General features: G+C 49.8%; 1 protein-coding gene across 3 annotated transcripts in view; it reads left to right on the forward strand.

The window, feature by feature from the left end:
* The window catches only part of VPS8 (VPS8 subunit of CORVET complex), a 2,529,257-nt gene that overhangs the window by 1,362,946 nt on the left and 1,150,176 nt on the right, over window positions 1-16,135 (forward strand). For all 3 annotated transcript variants that reach the window (XM_069615741.1, XM_069615740.1, XM_069615739.1), the window contains exon 28: window positions 15,708-15,827. In XM_069615741.1, the coding sequence (XP_069471842.1) occupies window positions 15,708-15,827 (120 nt within the window). The remainder of the gene's footprint in view (window positions 1-15,707; window positions 15,828-16,135) is intronic.

Below are 16,135 nucleotides of genomic sequence, written 5' to 3' on the forward strand. Positions count from 1 at the left end.
TTAACTTCGTGAGACTCGGCACGTCTTGTGTGTTCATCGTTACAATGTCTTTCTGTTCGACCCCTCCGACTCCGCAGTCTGGCTTCAAGACCTGCCGGGACTGCAAGTCGAAAATGTCACTCAGTGACCCACAGCGCATTTGTTTGTGGTGCCTGGATGAGTCGCACGACACCGACAACTGCTCGAAATGCCAGTTGCTGACTGCCAAGGCCTTGCGGGAGCGGAAGCGGAAGCTCCAGGTAGGTAGGGGCTCTAAGCCTGTTAAGTCCCGGACTTCCAAGTCCATGGGGGTTTCCACTGATGACTCGAGGGGCGACTCTCCTCGTCGGAAGGAGTCCTGGGGATCTCGGTCCCAGAGTAGTTCCCGCCACTCGTCTTCCTCGTCCCGGCACTCTAGGAAGCGCCGTCACCGGTCGCCTTCCCCGTCCTCCTCGGAGGAGGGTGCCTCGACTCGAGGAAGGTTACGTGCCCGACAAAGTCCTCGACTCAGGAGGAATGGGTGGCGTTTAAAGAATCTATGTTGGCGAATTTTCAATTTCAGGGCACGGGTCCTGTCGCGCCTTCTGACAAAGCCGGCCAGGATTGGTCTCGTACTGTGGCTCGCACGCCTTTGGGCTCGGGTCCACTTCGCAACTCGCATCGGGAGCCTTCGAGGTCCCGTACAGACAAGGATTCGAAAAGTCGCAAGAGACTTGTCTCTAGGTCTCGGTCCTTGTCCCCAGCGAGACAGCAGTTACCTACTGAAGTGCCGGTGTCGACTCTGTGTCCGTCCGACTCGGATGTTGACGCTTTACCCTCGTACCAGCCCAGGGTGGCGTCGGCACCTGTGTCGACACTGAAGCCTTCGTCGCACACAACGCCGAGGTTGTCGACGCTCTCGACTTCAGCGCCTTCTGGGATTTTTTCTCAAAATTTGCCCTTGTAGTACCCGGATCTCGTGGATCTTCCAAGGAAGGCTACTGGGAAGTCTGTGCAACCAGTTTTGGCCTCCAGGCCCTCTTCTGTCCCCAGGCCTGGCTTTCAACTCCCTCTGGATGTCATTTATGAAGAGGAAGAAAGGTCTGCGGTTGAGGACCCTGGTGACCTTGATGAGGCTGCACTTTTTTCTGGCGACAGTCAGTTGGAGGAGTTGCGGCAGACCCTCCATGATGCAAGTGGGTTGGACACTTCTCCGGAAGTGGAATTCGGTAGGCCTGAGTGTGGGGCTCATGCAGAGTCTTCGTACAGGAGGCTCTTGGCGAGGGTCTCTGAGTATCTGGGTGGGTCCAGTCCTCCTGAAGACTTTGTGCAAGATGATCCGATGGACATTTTAGATCAAGGTCTGTCCTCTGACCCTGTTTTGCCATTTCATCTTACCTTGCAGAAAAGGGTGGCAGCTGCTTGGCAGTCCCCAGAATCTCTTTCGGCTGTTAATAAGTCTTTGACCAAGAAATACCGCCCTTCCGTTAGCGACAACAGCTATTTATCTACTCACTCCCGAGAGTTTGGTGGTTCAGGCGGCTACGGCCACCTCGAGGCAGGCGGCGTACCCTACCATCCATCCGCATAGGGACGACAAGCGCTTCGTCGGTTGGGCCCGGAAGGTGTTTTCTGCTGGGAGCATGGCCTTGAAATCGGCCAACTCCACGTGTGCCTTGGCAAGGTTTTCACACACTATGTGGAATTGTGTTTCTTTGGTGGCCGAGCATATTCCCGAGGGGGGAAGAAAAGGATGGGTTCCTCGCTCTCATGCAGGACGGCAAGGATGCCATGTGCGAATCCCTTCAGTCGGGTTTGGATACGGCCGACAGTGTTAGACAATCCATGGCTGCGAGCACCGTTATACACAGACTTGCGTGGTTGCTTGCGGAAGCCGGGGTTTGCTCCGGATGTGCAGGCCTGTCTTCTGAACATGCCCTTTGATGGCACACATTTGTTTGGCAGCAAGGCTGACGAGAGTCTTGAGAGATTGCAGACCTCAAAAGGTGCAGCGAAATCTTTAAGCGCTGCAGTGCGTCAACCTCCGCCTTTTCGTCCTAGGGGACAGCAGTGGAGGGGAGGTTCTTTTCATTACTACTCCTCCTTTGGTAGAAAGAGAGGGGGCTGCCAGTCAAAGGGGCCAGCGAAAAAGTACCCCTGGTGGTCGGGGAAATCGTGGTGCCAAAGCCGCTCAAGCAGGTGCCTTTTTGCCTTCAGGCACTGCCGCAGCCTCTTCCAAACAGTCATGAGGCCATGTCCCATGGTTCGCTAGAACTAGTGTCTGTTGCAGAGAGGAACAAGGGTTGGTATTCCCATTATTTAATTTATTTTATTTTTTTTCAACTTGATTTTTATTTGCATTTCTTATTCTCACAACAACAAATAAAACAAACGAAAAGAGAAAAGCACTTTCAACTAATTAAAATCGTTAATTTCGGTATTTGAGCCCACAAATGTTGCCATTCTGGATCCCCGATAACTGCCCCTGCCCCTGCCCCTGTATCCAACTGCCACTTCTGCATGTATTTCCTGGGTAGCGTTAGCGCCCACCTGGCTGGCGGTATTAGAGCCGGATCAAGGATTAGGTGTTAACAGTAAATCCCCATGCCCCATAGGGTCCATTGGATCCAATGGGGCATTTTCGGCGCTAATACTGCGCCCTAATACAGCCGGCGGTTAGACTGCTGAAAAAAGGGCGCTGAATGGGATTTTCACCTTCAGAAAAAAAGCTGGTGGTAAAACAGCCCTTTTAACGCTCAACTCGTGATAGGGCCAGCCCTTAAATGTGGCGGTAATACCGTTACTTCCACATTTAAGGGCTACAGCCCAACATGTGATGAGGCCTTAAGTCATAAAGAGCCTGTTTTACATTGCACAGATTTCTCACTAATTTTACCAGGTCACAGCCACATTCCACCAATAGAGCTGAGCACAGTCCCTCAAATTCCTTCAGAACTGCCGCGCCCTACATGCCAAGAGTATAAAGTAAAAAGGCATTGGAGACAAAATGCGGGAAATGCCTTAGGGAAGACCTATAGAGGGGGATACATCGGATTTGTCAGGCATTTGATAGATGGTGAAGCTAACAACCATTATATTTCCTTTACTTAATTAAAAAAAAGTTAACAAAAATTAAAATGCTATGCTGTGAAAGAAAGATGGGCCAGAACTTTATGAAACTGAAAAGGTGTGGAAGACAATATTGGAGCTGTTACCAGTGCCACAGTTGTATATGAACAAGCAGCACGTTAAGAACACAGATTTCCGTTCAACTGCTTTTATTCTGGAAAATAATTACAAGGGTACCGCTCAAAAACATAAAACAGTATCACCCCAAGCAAAAATGTCAGGATTTTATTTATTTATTTATTTATTATTTGCTTGTTAGGCGCTTATACAATAAGAACTAGTTACTTACCAACTGGTAACGTTCTTTCGACTGGATGTTCCTCCAACGTATTCCACATCTTTGACATTAAATGTCCACAGCTGTGCACTTCAAAACTTTTTCAGCAGAGGGCTTCTGCGTCCATGACGTCGGGTCGATGTCCCTCGAAGGCCCCCGTCGAGGGTGACATCACCGAATGTTATAACATTCGCCCGTAGCCTCAGTTTAAGTTTTTTCCCTCAGAACATGTGACACCAGTTTCATGCCTGCTCGACTGCACATAGCCTTGCGGAAACGTAAGCTGCATTCGCATAGGAAATTCTTCAGAGGGGCAGGCTGGAAGGGTGATGTGGAATACGATGGAGGAACATCCAATCGAAAGAACGTTACCAGTTGGTAAGTAACTTGTTCTTCGAATGGATTGTGTCCTCCAACGTATTCCACATCTTTGACAGACTCCCAAAGCAGTACCAGTAAATGGAGGAGGGAAAAGAAGTTAGAGTATCCAATCAAATTGCGGAATAAAGAACCGCCTTACCAAAGGCCATATCCTGACCATGGATTGTTTCCAGGGAGTAATGTTTAACAAAGGTGTGGATTGAACTCCATGTGGCTGCATCACAAATGTTCCTAATAGGAACCCCCCGCTGTAGGGCTGTGGAAGTAGGAAGCCCCTAGTGGAATGAGCTTGCAACCCTTCAGGAGCGTCCTTACCCGCCAATCAATAACATTCCGAAATGGTGAGGATAATCCACCTGGACAAGGTCTGTTTGGTAACAGCCTTGCCCAATCGGCGTCCAGCATATCCCACAAAGAGTTGATCGTCCACTCTGACCCTGGACATCATAAAGAAATGTAAAAGCTCAGAGCTCTCCTAGGATCCAACCGATGCAAGTCGCTCCTCTTCCTTCCCAGCATGGGGAGGCGGGTAGAAAGATGGAAGAACCACCTTTTGACTCAAATGATATTCAGATGCTACCTAAGGTAGAAAAGAGGGACGTATTCATAGTTCAACCCTATCCTTGTGAAACACGGTAAAGGGTGGCTTAGATGAAAGTGCCTGCAATTCACTCACTCTGCGAGTGGAAGTAAGCGCAACCAAGAACACAGTCTTGAAGGACAGTAATCCGAAAGGACAAGAGTGCAAAGGTTCAAATGGAGCACCCATGAGAAATTTCAAAACCAAATTCAAATCCCAAACCGCCCCCTGGAAAGGGGACGGCGGGAATACATTAGCCAGTGCTTTAAGAAACATAGAAATCAAAGGAATCTTAAAGTAAGAACATTCTTCGGACGAGCGCTTAAAGATAGACAGCGCCGCCAGGTAACCTTTAATGGTACCCACTTGAAAGTCCCTGTGGGCCAAAGAAAGTAAGAAAGACAAAACCATAGGAATGGAGCACTGAAAAGGATCAACATTGTGATTTCTGCATCAGTAGCAGAACTTACGCCAACAGCAACGGTACAGGGATTTTGTTGCAGGCCACCTGGCCGAAAGCAACACCTCCATCATATCATCCGGGAGGTCCCTATCCTTATACCTCAACCTTTCAGATACCAAGCATGAAGGTTGAGATTCTTGACCTCTGGATGGAGAACCTGACGACCCGCCTCCCCCACCTCGCGCGCGAGAGCAGATCCTCTCGGTAGGGAAGACGACGTGGAGGGCAGATGGACATTTCTAGAGGGTCCGGGTACCATGCTCTCCTGGCCCAATCTGGAGCAATGAGGATCATGTGGGAACCGAACCTCTGCAACACTTGAGGAATGATGGGGACTGGAGGAAACACGTACAACAGTGGGAATTACCAATCCACCACAAACGCGTCTCCTAAGGCTCCTCTTGGAGGAAATTCCCTTGAGCAGAATCTCTCGCACTTCCGGTTGACACTGGTGGCGGAGAGATCCACTTGTGGGGTTCCCCAAAGGGCGAAGATCTCCTGAAGGACTTCCTGAGCCAACTCCCACTCGTGAGAGATCGTGTTCTGCCTGCTCAGAGCGTCCGCCGCTGCTTTTTCGTCTCTGGCCAGATGAAGTGCTGAATCTAAATTTCCTGCTGAATGGGCCAGAACCAGAGCTGCATTGCCTCTCTGCACAACGGGAGTGACCCTACCCCCCTTTTTTTGTTGAGGTAATGCATGGCCACTACGTTGTCCGTCATGATCAGGACACTCTTCCCCCGTACAGAAGGCAGAAAAGCATTCAGAGCTAGCCTGATGGCCCTCAGCTCTAACAGATTGATGTGGAGTTTGGACTCTGATGGTGACTAATGACCGCTGACTGTCAAATCGTTGGCATGGGTGCCCCATCCTGTGAGGGAAGCAACCTTCACTACAATCACCTCCGGCCACGGGTGCCAAAAAGGTTCCCCCCTCATCAGGTTCCCTTAGTTGGCCTACCAGAGAAGATCCTGGGAGACAGAGAATGGAATCTGAACGGGATCCGACATCTTGCCGGAGAACTGTGACCACTGCATCTTGCGAACCCACTGCAGGGATCTCATCCGCAGCCTAGCCTCTGGCACCAGAAAAATGCAGGATGCCATGAGGGCGAGCAACCTTAAGAATTCGAAAGCCGGGAGACTCGTGGCATGTTGAAACTTGTCCACCATCTGCACAATGTGATGCGCCCTGACCTTGGGAGGCGAACACTTCCCCAAGAACGTGTCTAACACAGTCCTGATGTACTGGAGCTGTTGGTAAGGTGTCAGATGCGACTTCTTGAAATTCAGGGAGAAGCCCAGCCTGTGGAGGGTGTGGCAGGTGACACTGAGATGATCCAACGCGAGCTCGGGAGAGCGCGCCCGGATCAGCCAGTCGTCCAGGTAGGGGTAGACGTGAATCCCCCCCCTCGTCTGAGGTACGCTGCCACTACCACCATGAGATTGCTGAAGACCCTCAGGGCGGAGGTCAATCTGAATGGCAGGACCCGAAACTGAAAGTGCGAGTCGCCAGCCGCAAACCTCAGTTGTTCCTGTGCGCGGGATGGATCGGCACATTAAAGTAAGCATCCTTGAGGTCCAGAGACACCAACCAATCCTGAAGGTGAAGGGCCTGGAGGACTTGAGAAAGAGTCACCATCTTGAACTTGTCCTTCAGAAGAAGTGTGTCCAACCAACGTAAGTCCATGATGGGTCTCAATCCCCCCGTCTTTCTTTGGGATCAAAAAAGAAGGGGAGATTTGACGGTTAAGGACTTGCAGCGAGACTCTCAGGGCAGGTACCTGGCAGTGATTTTGGAGGGCAGAGGAGAGGTCTATACAGTTGCAAAAATGTATGCGCCCAACACTGGTCAGGACCCATTTATGATAAAAGTCCTCACCAAATTGAGCAATTTCGCTGCTGGCCGTATCATATTAACAGGGGATTTTAACATGACATGGGAACCCCATAGGGACAGGAGTAGGGTGCTCTGGGGATCGCAGGGTGGCCCCTCGGAAAACTTAAAAGCGAAAATGAGGGACTTGGTGCTGGTGGATGCTTGGAGAGAAATTCAGGGAGACACGCCCGGATTCACGTTCTACTCCCATGCACATAAAATACATTCACGTATTGATTATGCCTGGGTATCTAGCTCTCTCTTAGGGAAGGTGATAGACATCTCACTGGGTCCCATCTCACTCTCAGATCATGCCCCAGTCCTATTGGTGATCACTAGACCAAAGGGGCCCCTGGGCTGTGGAAATGGAGGTATCCTACCACTCTCTTTAAAGACCCTATTCTAGCAAAGGGACTTGTAGACTTCGTCACTTACAATAGATGGGGGGACACCTCACCACAGATATGGTGGGATGCCCTTAAGGTCACGATTAGGGGTAGAATCATAGCGATTAAATCAAGAAGGGAAAGGGAGATGCGACTAGACGAGGAGCGGTTGGGCAATAGGCTTAAGGAAGCAATGGAACAGATGGCTGGGAAGCAAACGAGGGCTATTGAAAGAAAGGTTTGCATACTTAGAGCCCAGCTGAACCTCATCCAATCTAGACAAGCAGAAAGGAATCTGCTTCGCCTGCGGCAAAAATATTATGTTAAAGCAAACACAACAGATCGCCTGCTAGCCAGGATGCTCCACAGAGAATAAAGGGATAGAACGATCTTGAAAATCAGGGGAGAAGGGGCCCAGACGTTCACCTCTAATAGTGAGATGGAGGGAGTTCCGCAAATTCTGCACAAACCTCTATACCTCATGCAAACCGGATCCTAGCGCACATGAGAGCTAGTTAAAAAGGGTCAATCTCCTAGCTATAACGGAAGAAGACAGGGAAAGGTTGGAAAGGGAGAGAACAGCAGACGAGGTCAGAAAGGTGGTGTCTACCCTAACAACTAATAAAGCTCCGTAGCCGGATGGGTTTGTAGCTGAATTTTATAAGCTGCATAAGGAAGTCCTGATCCCCATCTCACTAGATTGTTTAATCATATAGGAGAGACTGGGGTTCTGCCAAAGTCAATGGAGGAGGCAAAGGTGGTTCTTATACATATGAAAGGAAAGGATCCGGTGCAGTGTGGGGCGTACCGTCCGATCGCTTTAATAAATGTCAACTCCAAGCTATATAATAAGGTGTTGGCATCCAGATTGGACTCCATTATGCCCACAATTGTCCAGGCAGATCAAGCGGGTTTTATAAGGGGTCGCCAGACGGCCGATAACGTAAGGAGGATAGTTCACCTGAGGGAAAAAGCTCACAGAAGGGGGGGTTTCGGCTTTCCTCCTGGCAATAGATGCCGAAAAGGCATTTGATCGGGTGGAGTGGAGCTTCCTCTTCGCCACGATGCATAGGATGGGGTTTGGCCCTAAATTTATAGCTCGGGTAATGGCCAATTATCAAAAATGTGACCCTTAGACTGGCAATTAATGGGAGTATATCAGGTCCGGTGCAGGTAGAGCGAGGTACCAAACAAGGCTGCCCACTCTCCCCACTGCTGTAGGCTCTCCACTTGGAGCCTTTTTTAACAGCAATCTGGGAGGCAGAAAATATAAAGGGTATACCGTTTGGGGGGCAAGGGCATAAAGTAACTGCCTTTGCAGACGATTTGCTCCTCACGTTGATAGACCCAAAGGTGTCTCTCCCAGTGCTCTGCTATGAACTGGATCAATTTGGACAGGTTGCAGGGCTGATGATCAACCCAAGCAAATAAGAAATTCTCAGCCTGGGGCTAACACCATCCACTGAGAGATACATCAGGAACACCTACGCCTTCAGATGGGCTGCTAAGCACATTAATACCATGGAGTGTACCTTACCAGGACACTAGGAGAACTATTTAGGGCAAATTATGTTCCCCTGATACAGAAAATTAAATCAAAACTGGTTGACTGGGGTCCCCTAAACATTTCCTGGCTTGGACGCATTAATGTACTAAAGATGGTGGTTCTACCTCAGCTTTTATACCATTTAACGACCGTTCCAACCATAGTCCCACATAGCTTCTTCAGGGCACTTACACAAGATCACAAGCAGGTTTATATGGAACCGGAAGAAACCGAGGTTGGCAGCGTCTCTTATGAGGACCCCTTGTTACCGGGGGAATGGGCGTGCCGGACTTTAGGGTGTACTATCTAGCGGCCCAAATTAGAATTATTAGAGACTGGCAGAAGGAAGATCGTAAGAAACCTTGGAGATGAATGGATAGAGTGGTGGTGGCAGGGCAGCTATTAAAGCCGAGATTCCGGCCAACTCGTGATGAGGTCCTTAGACTGGGTGCACACTGTAGAGGAATTTCATCATTATTCCTCGATGGGCCACCTTAAGGGGGATCACAAAAGCGAGGCACATTGGCCCCTGTTTTGTCATTTTACCCTGATAAACATACCTGCCATCTTTTTATAAGGTTTAGGTGGAACTGCTTTACACAAAGGAGATCTTGGTTCGATATGGGTAAAGGAGCAGTCTCTCTTTTGTAGGCATGGTCAAGATCGAAACAATAAAACACTTGCTAATTGATTGCAGCGCTGTTCAAGGATTTGCAGGGACTTGTTTTTAGAAAATGTGCATAGGTTCAATAATAGTGATTCAGACGCTATATGGAAGTACTCTTTATCTGTATCCACTACATCTGTGGTTATAGCAGTTGTGACTTTTTTGTGAGCTTTGAATATGGACAGTAATCTCGAAGTTTACTACTGTTTAATTTTCTTTTATTTGAAAGTTTAAAAGAAATTCTTTTGCATAATTATTATGAATAGGCACATGAATAGGAATATATACATTTGTATTCTTTTTTATGTATTTTTTTTCTTGATTTATTTCATATGTATGTTTTTAAAGGTTAATTGTTTTTTAACCAATAAAAAAAAAGGGTAGCCTCATTGGCCAGTGAGGTCTTTTTCATCATATATCTTGTTTTTAATGTGTGGACCCAGTGAAGATAAATAGCACTATAATCCAAGCTCTATAGGTCAAGTTCAATTATAATCATCTCTGTGGCTGCCGTTATAATTAACTGTAGAAGTTTTTTCCAGAAATTAATTCAATTAGGTCCAACAAATTCAGACCATGTTGTCCCCAAATTTGAAAAGCGGACATTGCTGCTCCTGGAAAGAGAAGAGTCAATTAACTGTACCAGTCTGTCAACTTGCTTTAGGCAATATTGGACCCAAGTAAAGATGCATAGGCTCAGGCTTCTATATTCTCCTGCTTGCTAGAATTTTGTGCAATCCCATCCACTTACTCGAACATGTTTTTGGATAGTAATCTGGTAAAACATGACTGGGAAAAAGGTCTGCAAGAGTATTACACGTGTTCTAGGTATCCAGTGGAGACTCTCCCCATTGCTGCTACTCTAACGAATGTCCCTACCAATGACTGAGCAACTTTTTTTTTTTTTGAAACTTTGGTTTTATTAGCATTTTCCTAATATAACAAACGGGCTTGATGCATGTTCAAAGGATATACATTCGGTTGGCCCAATAGACACTGCTCCCTCCCCTCCACCCCTCACCCCAATACATACCCACCCCCCTGAAAACTTATTCAAACTTGAACCATAAGTTTGTGAGTCTCCTAGAATGCTCTTTTGTGTCCGGAGTTTGGGAGTAAATGTGGACGTTTACTTCTTCTCTGGCTGTAATTCGACCACCGTCCCCCGGGCCATGGGCTCTCGTTCCATTTTTAGTTCATCCCTAACCCCATCCCCGCCCGCCCCCGCCCGGGTCCCTACCGGGCATCAGTGAATGTCCCATCCCCAGGTCTGCTGCACCCCATACCAGTTCGCTTGGAATGAGCCAGAGTCATTGTTCTTCATTGCCGTTAGTTTGTCCATTAAGAACATATTCTTTACTTTTTTCATCCAGTCCTCCTTTGAGGGGTTCTCCAGGCTCTTCCATTTCTGCGGCAGGGCCACCCTGCCCTCCCTCAGCATTGTTTCCCACATTCTAGGGTACCTGTGTATTTCCGTATCCTCCGGAGGGAGACCCAGCAACATTGTCAGAGGGTTCTGGGGGAGCAATTCCTCTGAGACTTCAGCAATCCAGCGCCTTACCTTCTCCCAATAAACCTGTACTTTTGGGCAGTGGCACCACATGTGGCCCCTCGTTCCCGCCTGGTCAAAGCCCTTTGGGCATTCGGGGGATACCCCTGAGAACATCTTTGACAACTTCACGGGGTCCCTATGCCACTGATGCAGAATCTTAAAATTGTGTTCCATATCTGCTGTGAATAAGTTCCCATGGAATGCTATTTTAAATATCCTTGACCGGGCGTCCTTCGAGATGACCTCTCCTGCTAAATCGTTCCAGAATGAGAGGAAACCCCTCCTCTCCACTAGGTTGATAGTGTTCAGGATTTTGTACATCCCGGACACCGCCCCCTTCCTTGAAGTCGCTGTGTCTAGTAGTTTCTCAAAGGGGGTCAGCTGTCTCTTCAAATTTTGGCCCCATGACTGGTCACAGAGAATACCCTTCAGGCGGAGGTATTCAAATATGGAGAGAGACCCCTGCCCGAGAGCGTCTCTCAATTCCTCATATGTTAGGAATTCCCCTTCCCTGAACATCTGCCCCGTCCACTCCATTCCCGAGTCGGACCAGGCCTGTGCATTGCGGAACCCCCTACTTCCCAGTTTGAGGGGGTGTCCCCAGAGTGAGGACATCAGGGAGCCCTCCTTCCAGATTGCCCAGAGAACTCCCAGTGTTGGGTGGGATTTAAGTCTATTCAGGATGAACCTGCCTGGGACCCACAAGAGGTCTCAGACTTTAAGAGGGTGGGCGTCCATGTCTTCCAAATAGGACCAATAGGTTTCCATCCCCTCCCTCATGTGCTCTAGGAGGATACGCAACTGGGCCGCGCAGAAATAAAGTTGGAAATCTCCTATGTGGGACATGTCATGGTCTCTTGACCCCTCTTCACTGCTTTCACCATTCTACTTCTCTGTACCTCCCTCAGTTTCCAGGCTAGAATCCTGTCCATCCTGTCCCCCTTTTCATAATACTTTTGCTTAACCAGCTGGAGACTCCTTTCTGTTTTGTGCAGGAGGAGGTCCTTTAACTGGAGCCTACAGCCGTCCAGGGCGGTTACCTGATCGCGTTTTAAGGGTTCTGCTGGGGGGCCCCCCTGCTGGAGTTGGGCTATTTTCTCTCTGAGACTTCTCCTGGGCTTCCCTTTCTCTTTTGTTCTGGGCTCCCTTTTTGATGAGGACTCCCCTTAGGGTTGCCTTAAAAGCATCCCATAGGGTGTGCGGGCCTACCTCCCCATTGTCATTGAGCTCGAAGAATTCCGTTATGGCGTCGAGCGCCTCCTGTGCGTGGACCTCGTCCTTCAGCAAGGAGTCGTTACATTTCCATCGTCCCCTGCGATCGCTTAGCCATCCCCTTGCTACAGTGACGCGGACCAGGTCGTGGTCCGACCAGGGGACGGGGTCGACCCTGTAGCCAGTGACGAATGGGTGCAGGGTCTCATCCACTAAAATGTAGTCTATTATAGAAAATGACGTGTCGATGGCTGAATAACATATGAAAGAGGGGGCGCCCGTCCTGGGGGTCGGGATTGTGTCCACCAGACCCAATTCTGAGTTAACCCTTTGGAAGTTTCGTGCCATGGTCTCGTCTGCTGCCCTGGAGATCTGGGGACAGCGCGTTTCCTATCCTGGGTTGGGTCCAGGACCATGTTGTAGTCCCCCCCCCCGCCCCCCACCACCATCGTGCCTTGGACAAAGAGCTTGAGTCTATCCCTCACCTCTTCCCAGAATTGAGCTTGACCTTCATTCGGTAAGTGGAGCGCCCTGCAGGAACCCCGTATCTGGAAGTAACGGCCCTCTGGGTCTTTCAGTATGGCCTCTTTTTCAAAGCCAACATTCCTTGCTAATAGAATAGCCACCCCTCTTTTTTTGCCCTTGTGGGATGCACAGAAAACCTCCCCAATTCCTCCCCCCCGCATTTTGGGCTCCTTCCCCCGTGCCCAGTGAGTCTCTTGTAAGAAGAGAAGGTCAAGGTTCGCCCTTCTAAATTCACTACAGACCAGGGACCTCTTTGTGGGGGTGTTCAGACCCCGTACGTTGAGGGAACCCACTCCCAGGGCCGGCAGTCTTTCAGCCATTATCTAAGTTATCTTCTCTCTCTGTCAACATCTTCACTTCACCCCTCCTTGCACGTTCCCTTAGTTTCATTATGTGCTCCCCCTCTCCCCCCACCCCTCCCTTGGCCTAAAACATTTCCCAAACTGTTCCCCAGTCCCAACCCCTAACAACCGCAACTTTCCTGCACACCCTCTTCCCCCTCCCCGGTGTCCAGCCAATTAGTTATGCCATCACTGGCTGTTGGCCGAACCACCAGCCTGCCCACCTCGGCCTGGCGTTTCATGTAGTGCTCATCGCTTTGAGCCCCCTCTCCCTCCCTGCTGCATTGTCCCCTCTATGGACCCCTTATACTTGCTGTTCATGGGGACGCTGTTAGCGGTAGAACCTCTGAGTCTTCATTCCTCATTCCAAAACTTGACCGGTCGCCCCCGTCCTTAGTCCTCAGAGTCGTTCTGCTCTCCGTCCTTCGCTGGTGACGGAGTATTCATTTTTCTGAATTTCCTCGCGCCAGTTTTCCTTCTCCTGTTTCCCGACGGGCCAGGGCCACTTGGTCTGTCCATCTCCGGCCCTGATGGGCCCCTCCGGGGGTTCGAATCCGCTATGTAATCTTGGACGGCTCCCCGTATGTCATCTTCCGTGATCAGAGTTGACCGTTGACCCATATATTCGAAAGCCAGGGAGAAGGGGTAGCCCCATCTGTAGCCCACCCCCTTCTCTCTGAGCAGTTGCGTTAGGGGGTGGCACATTCTGCGTTTGGCCAGTGTGTAGGCGGAGAGATCCTGGTACATTGAAATCTGGGTATTATTGTAGGTGATCTCCCGGGCCTTCCTGGCCTCCTCCAGCACTTTTGTCTTTTCCGAATAGTAGTGGAACCGGACCAAAATTAACCGGGGGCCCCCTGCTCTACCCCCTGCCCTGTGCACCCTATCGAATGTGAGTTCCCTTGTCATCTCTTCTGCAAACAGGAGGGTGATGATGTCTCTCACTGCTCGGGTGATGTCTCTCTCCGTTTCTCCTTCCAATTCGGGTACCCCAAAAATTCTGAGGTTGTTCCTCCTTTCCCTGTTTTCGAAGTCATCCATCTGCCTGGCCCGTTCCTCGGCCCTCTTCTCCAGGGCAGCCAGCCTCATGTCTATTTGTATTTCTTGGGCCGCTGATGTTGATTGGTTGGTCTCCACCTGTAACAGTCTGTCCTCGACCTTGTCCACCCTTTGGTCCATTTTTTTCGAATTACTGGGCGATGTCAGAGCGCATGTCCCTGATTTCCTGCAGAATTGAGGCAAAACCCCTTTCCATTGCCACTGTGGAAGGTGCCGGGGCCTCCGACTGGGCCATTTCTCTATTGAGGCTCGTACCTTTGTTGCTACTTGCTGCCTCCTGTAAGCGAAATTCCTTCAAGGTTTCCCGCCAGTTCATCTGGTCACCCCCTGTGCCCCGCCGCTGAGACCTTTGCGGCCCCGGCGGGGACCGAGGAACCCCTCTCGGGTCGGCCGGTGATCTCCTTCCTGGGGCTCCCAGAGGGGGCTCGTGAAAAGGGGGGGGGGACCGGGATAAGGCCCTCCACCACCTGACTGTGGTATGCCTATGCTGCTACAGGGGGGTCGTTATTGGGCGGGCACACGCCCCACCGTCACCGGGCGGGGGCCTCTCACCCAGTCCAGCTTCGCCGTGGCAGTCGGGGAAACCTTTTGGCCTCCTCGTTGTGGTTGATCTGGGCAGCTGAGTCCGTATGACCAGGTCGGGAGGGCCCTTCCCACGGGGCAGGGCACCGTGGTCCCTGCCCACGGCTTAATGACAACCGTCCGCACTTTGGCCCCCGGGGGGAAGAGGGGTTGTTTCCGGGTGGGCACACGCCCCACCAACACCGGGCGGGGGCCTCGCACCCGGATTCCCCCGAGACTGTCAGTGCTTTCTCCGTGGCCCAGGGGGGGACAGAATATTCAGCTGTGGCCATGGGCACTGGCCCCAGGGGTGCTCACTTTGGGCGAAGGACCCGGCAGCGCCGTCTCGCCGTCCCCATCCGGTGTCTTCTGATCCCTCCTTGGCAATGGCCGGCGTGCTCGCGTTCCAGGTGAGGATCCAGGAACCCCTACCCGCCTGTGTCGCTTGCGAGAAGGTCTCCTCACCCCCACCCGCTCACCTGACGAGTGCAGCTCTTTTGTTCTCCTGGGGGTCACCACGCCAATCCGTCGAGTTGGGACCACCTGGGAGGGTTCTGGGGGGGCTCAATCCCCTGTAACTGCCAGGCTTCGGTGGGGGCTGTACACTCAGGCAGCCATTGCCTGTGCGCCCCCTGGTGGCCTCCTCCGACTGAACAACTTTAATAAACTATGGCTACAAAAGGTGCTGATGATGGGGCATAAACCTACCTCAAAGAACTTGAAGAGAAAAGGAAATTCAAGGTTGCGGGTTCAATCGGGAGAATGACTTGTCTTGCAACAACTGAGTGAGCTGAGTTGGCATGCATTATTAGATCTATGAAGGATTTGAGTATATATTTTACATTCAGTTGGGAGGAGTGTGGATGGAATAGATGTGAATATTCTGTTGACTATTGTATGTTTTACTATTGATTCATATTTGTTGGACATTTCTGATTTCACCCGATTCTTGCCTTCTGATTCTTGACCACACTTTGATGTGATGATGAATTCTGCTGTTCTGCCTCTTTTAAATTAAATACTATTATATAATGTGAAAAAGTCCAGTAAATCAGAGTTACTACAATTTCTTCTTTGTAGATCCACTAGTCTCTCTCCAAAAGTAACACTAGAGTTGATCCTTATGAGTTCTTTATATTTGTACATTTTTACCAGACACTCTATCTGCACTAACAGTGTGATCTTTAACTTTTAGGTTATGGTGGATAATTCGGATTTCACTCCATCTCAAGTTGGGTGCCTTTTCACCTTCCTTGCACGGCAGTTAGCTAAGCCAGATAATACTTTGTTTGTAAACAGAGTGCTTTTTGATCAGGTAAGATTATTCCCATGAGCAACCAAATTGCAGTATTCCAGATAGTATTCCAGTTTTCGAGGCACACGATCAGCTACCTACCTTATCAAACCAAACCATGTGCCTCAAGAAACAATGTTGCATAGACTCCCCTGAAGTGAGCAGCTGTTTGAGGAAAAATTATTCTTCCTGTTTTTATAATTGGGTATTTGTAGGTTTCATGTTTTTTATATATTAAATATTTGTTTTGATTGACACATTCAAAGGCAAAGGTGGTAAAACATCTAATTCTGATTTCCTTAGAAGGCCATTCATGACCATAATCACTC

This window comes from Ambystoma mexicanum, chromosome 9 (genome assembly GCF_040938575.1).
Source record: "Ambystoma mexicanum isolate Mex_15411 chromosome 9, UKY_AmexF1_1, whole genome shotgun sequence".
Classification (NCBI taxonomy): Eukaryota; Metazoa; Chordata; class Amphibia; order Caudata; family Ambystomatidae; genus Ambystoma; species Ambystoma mexicanum.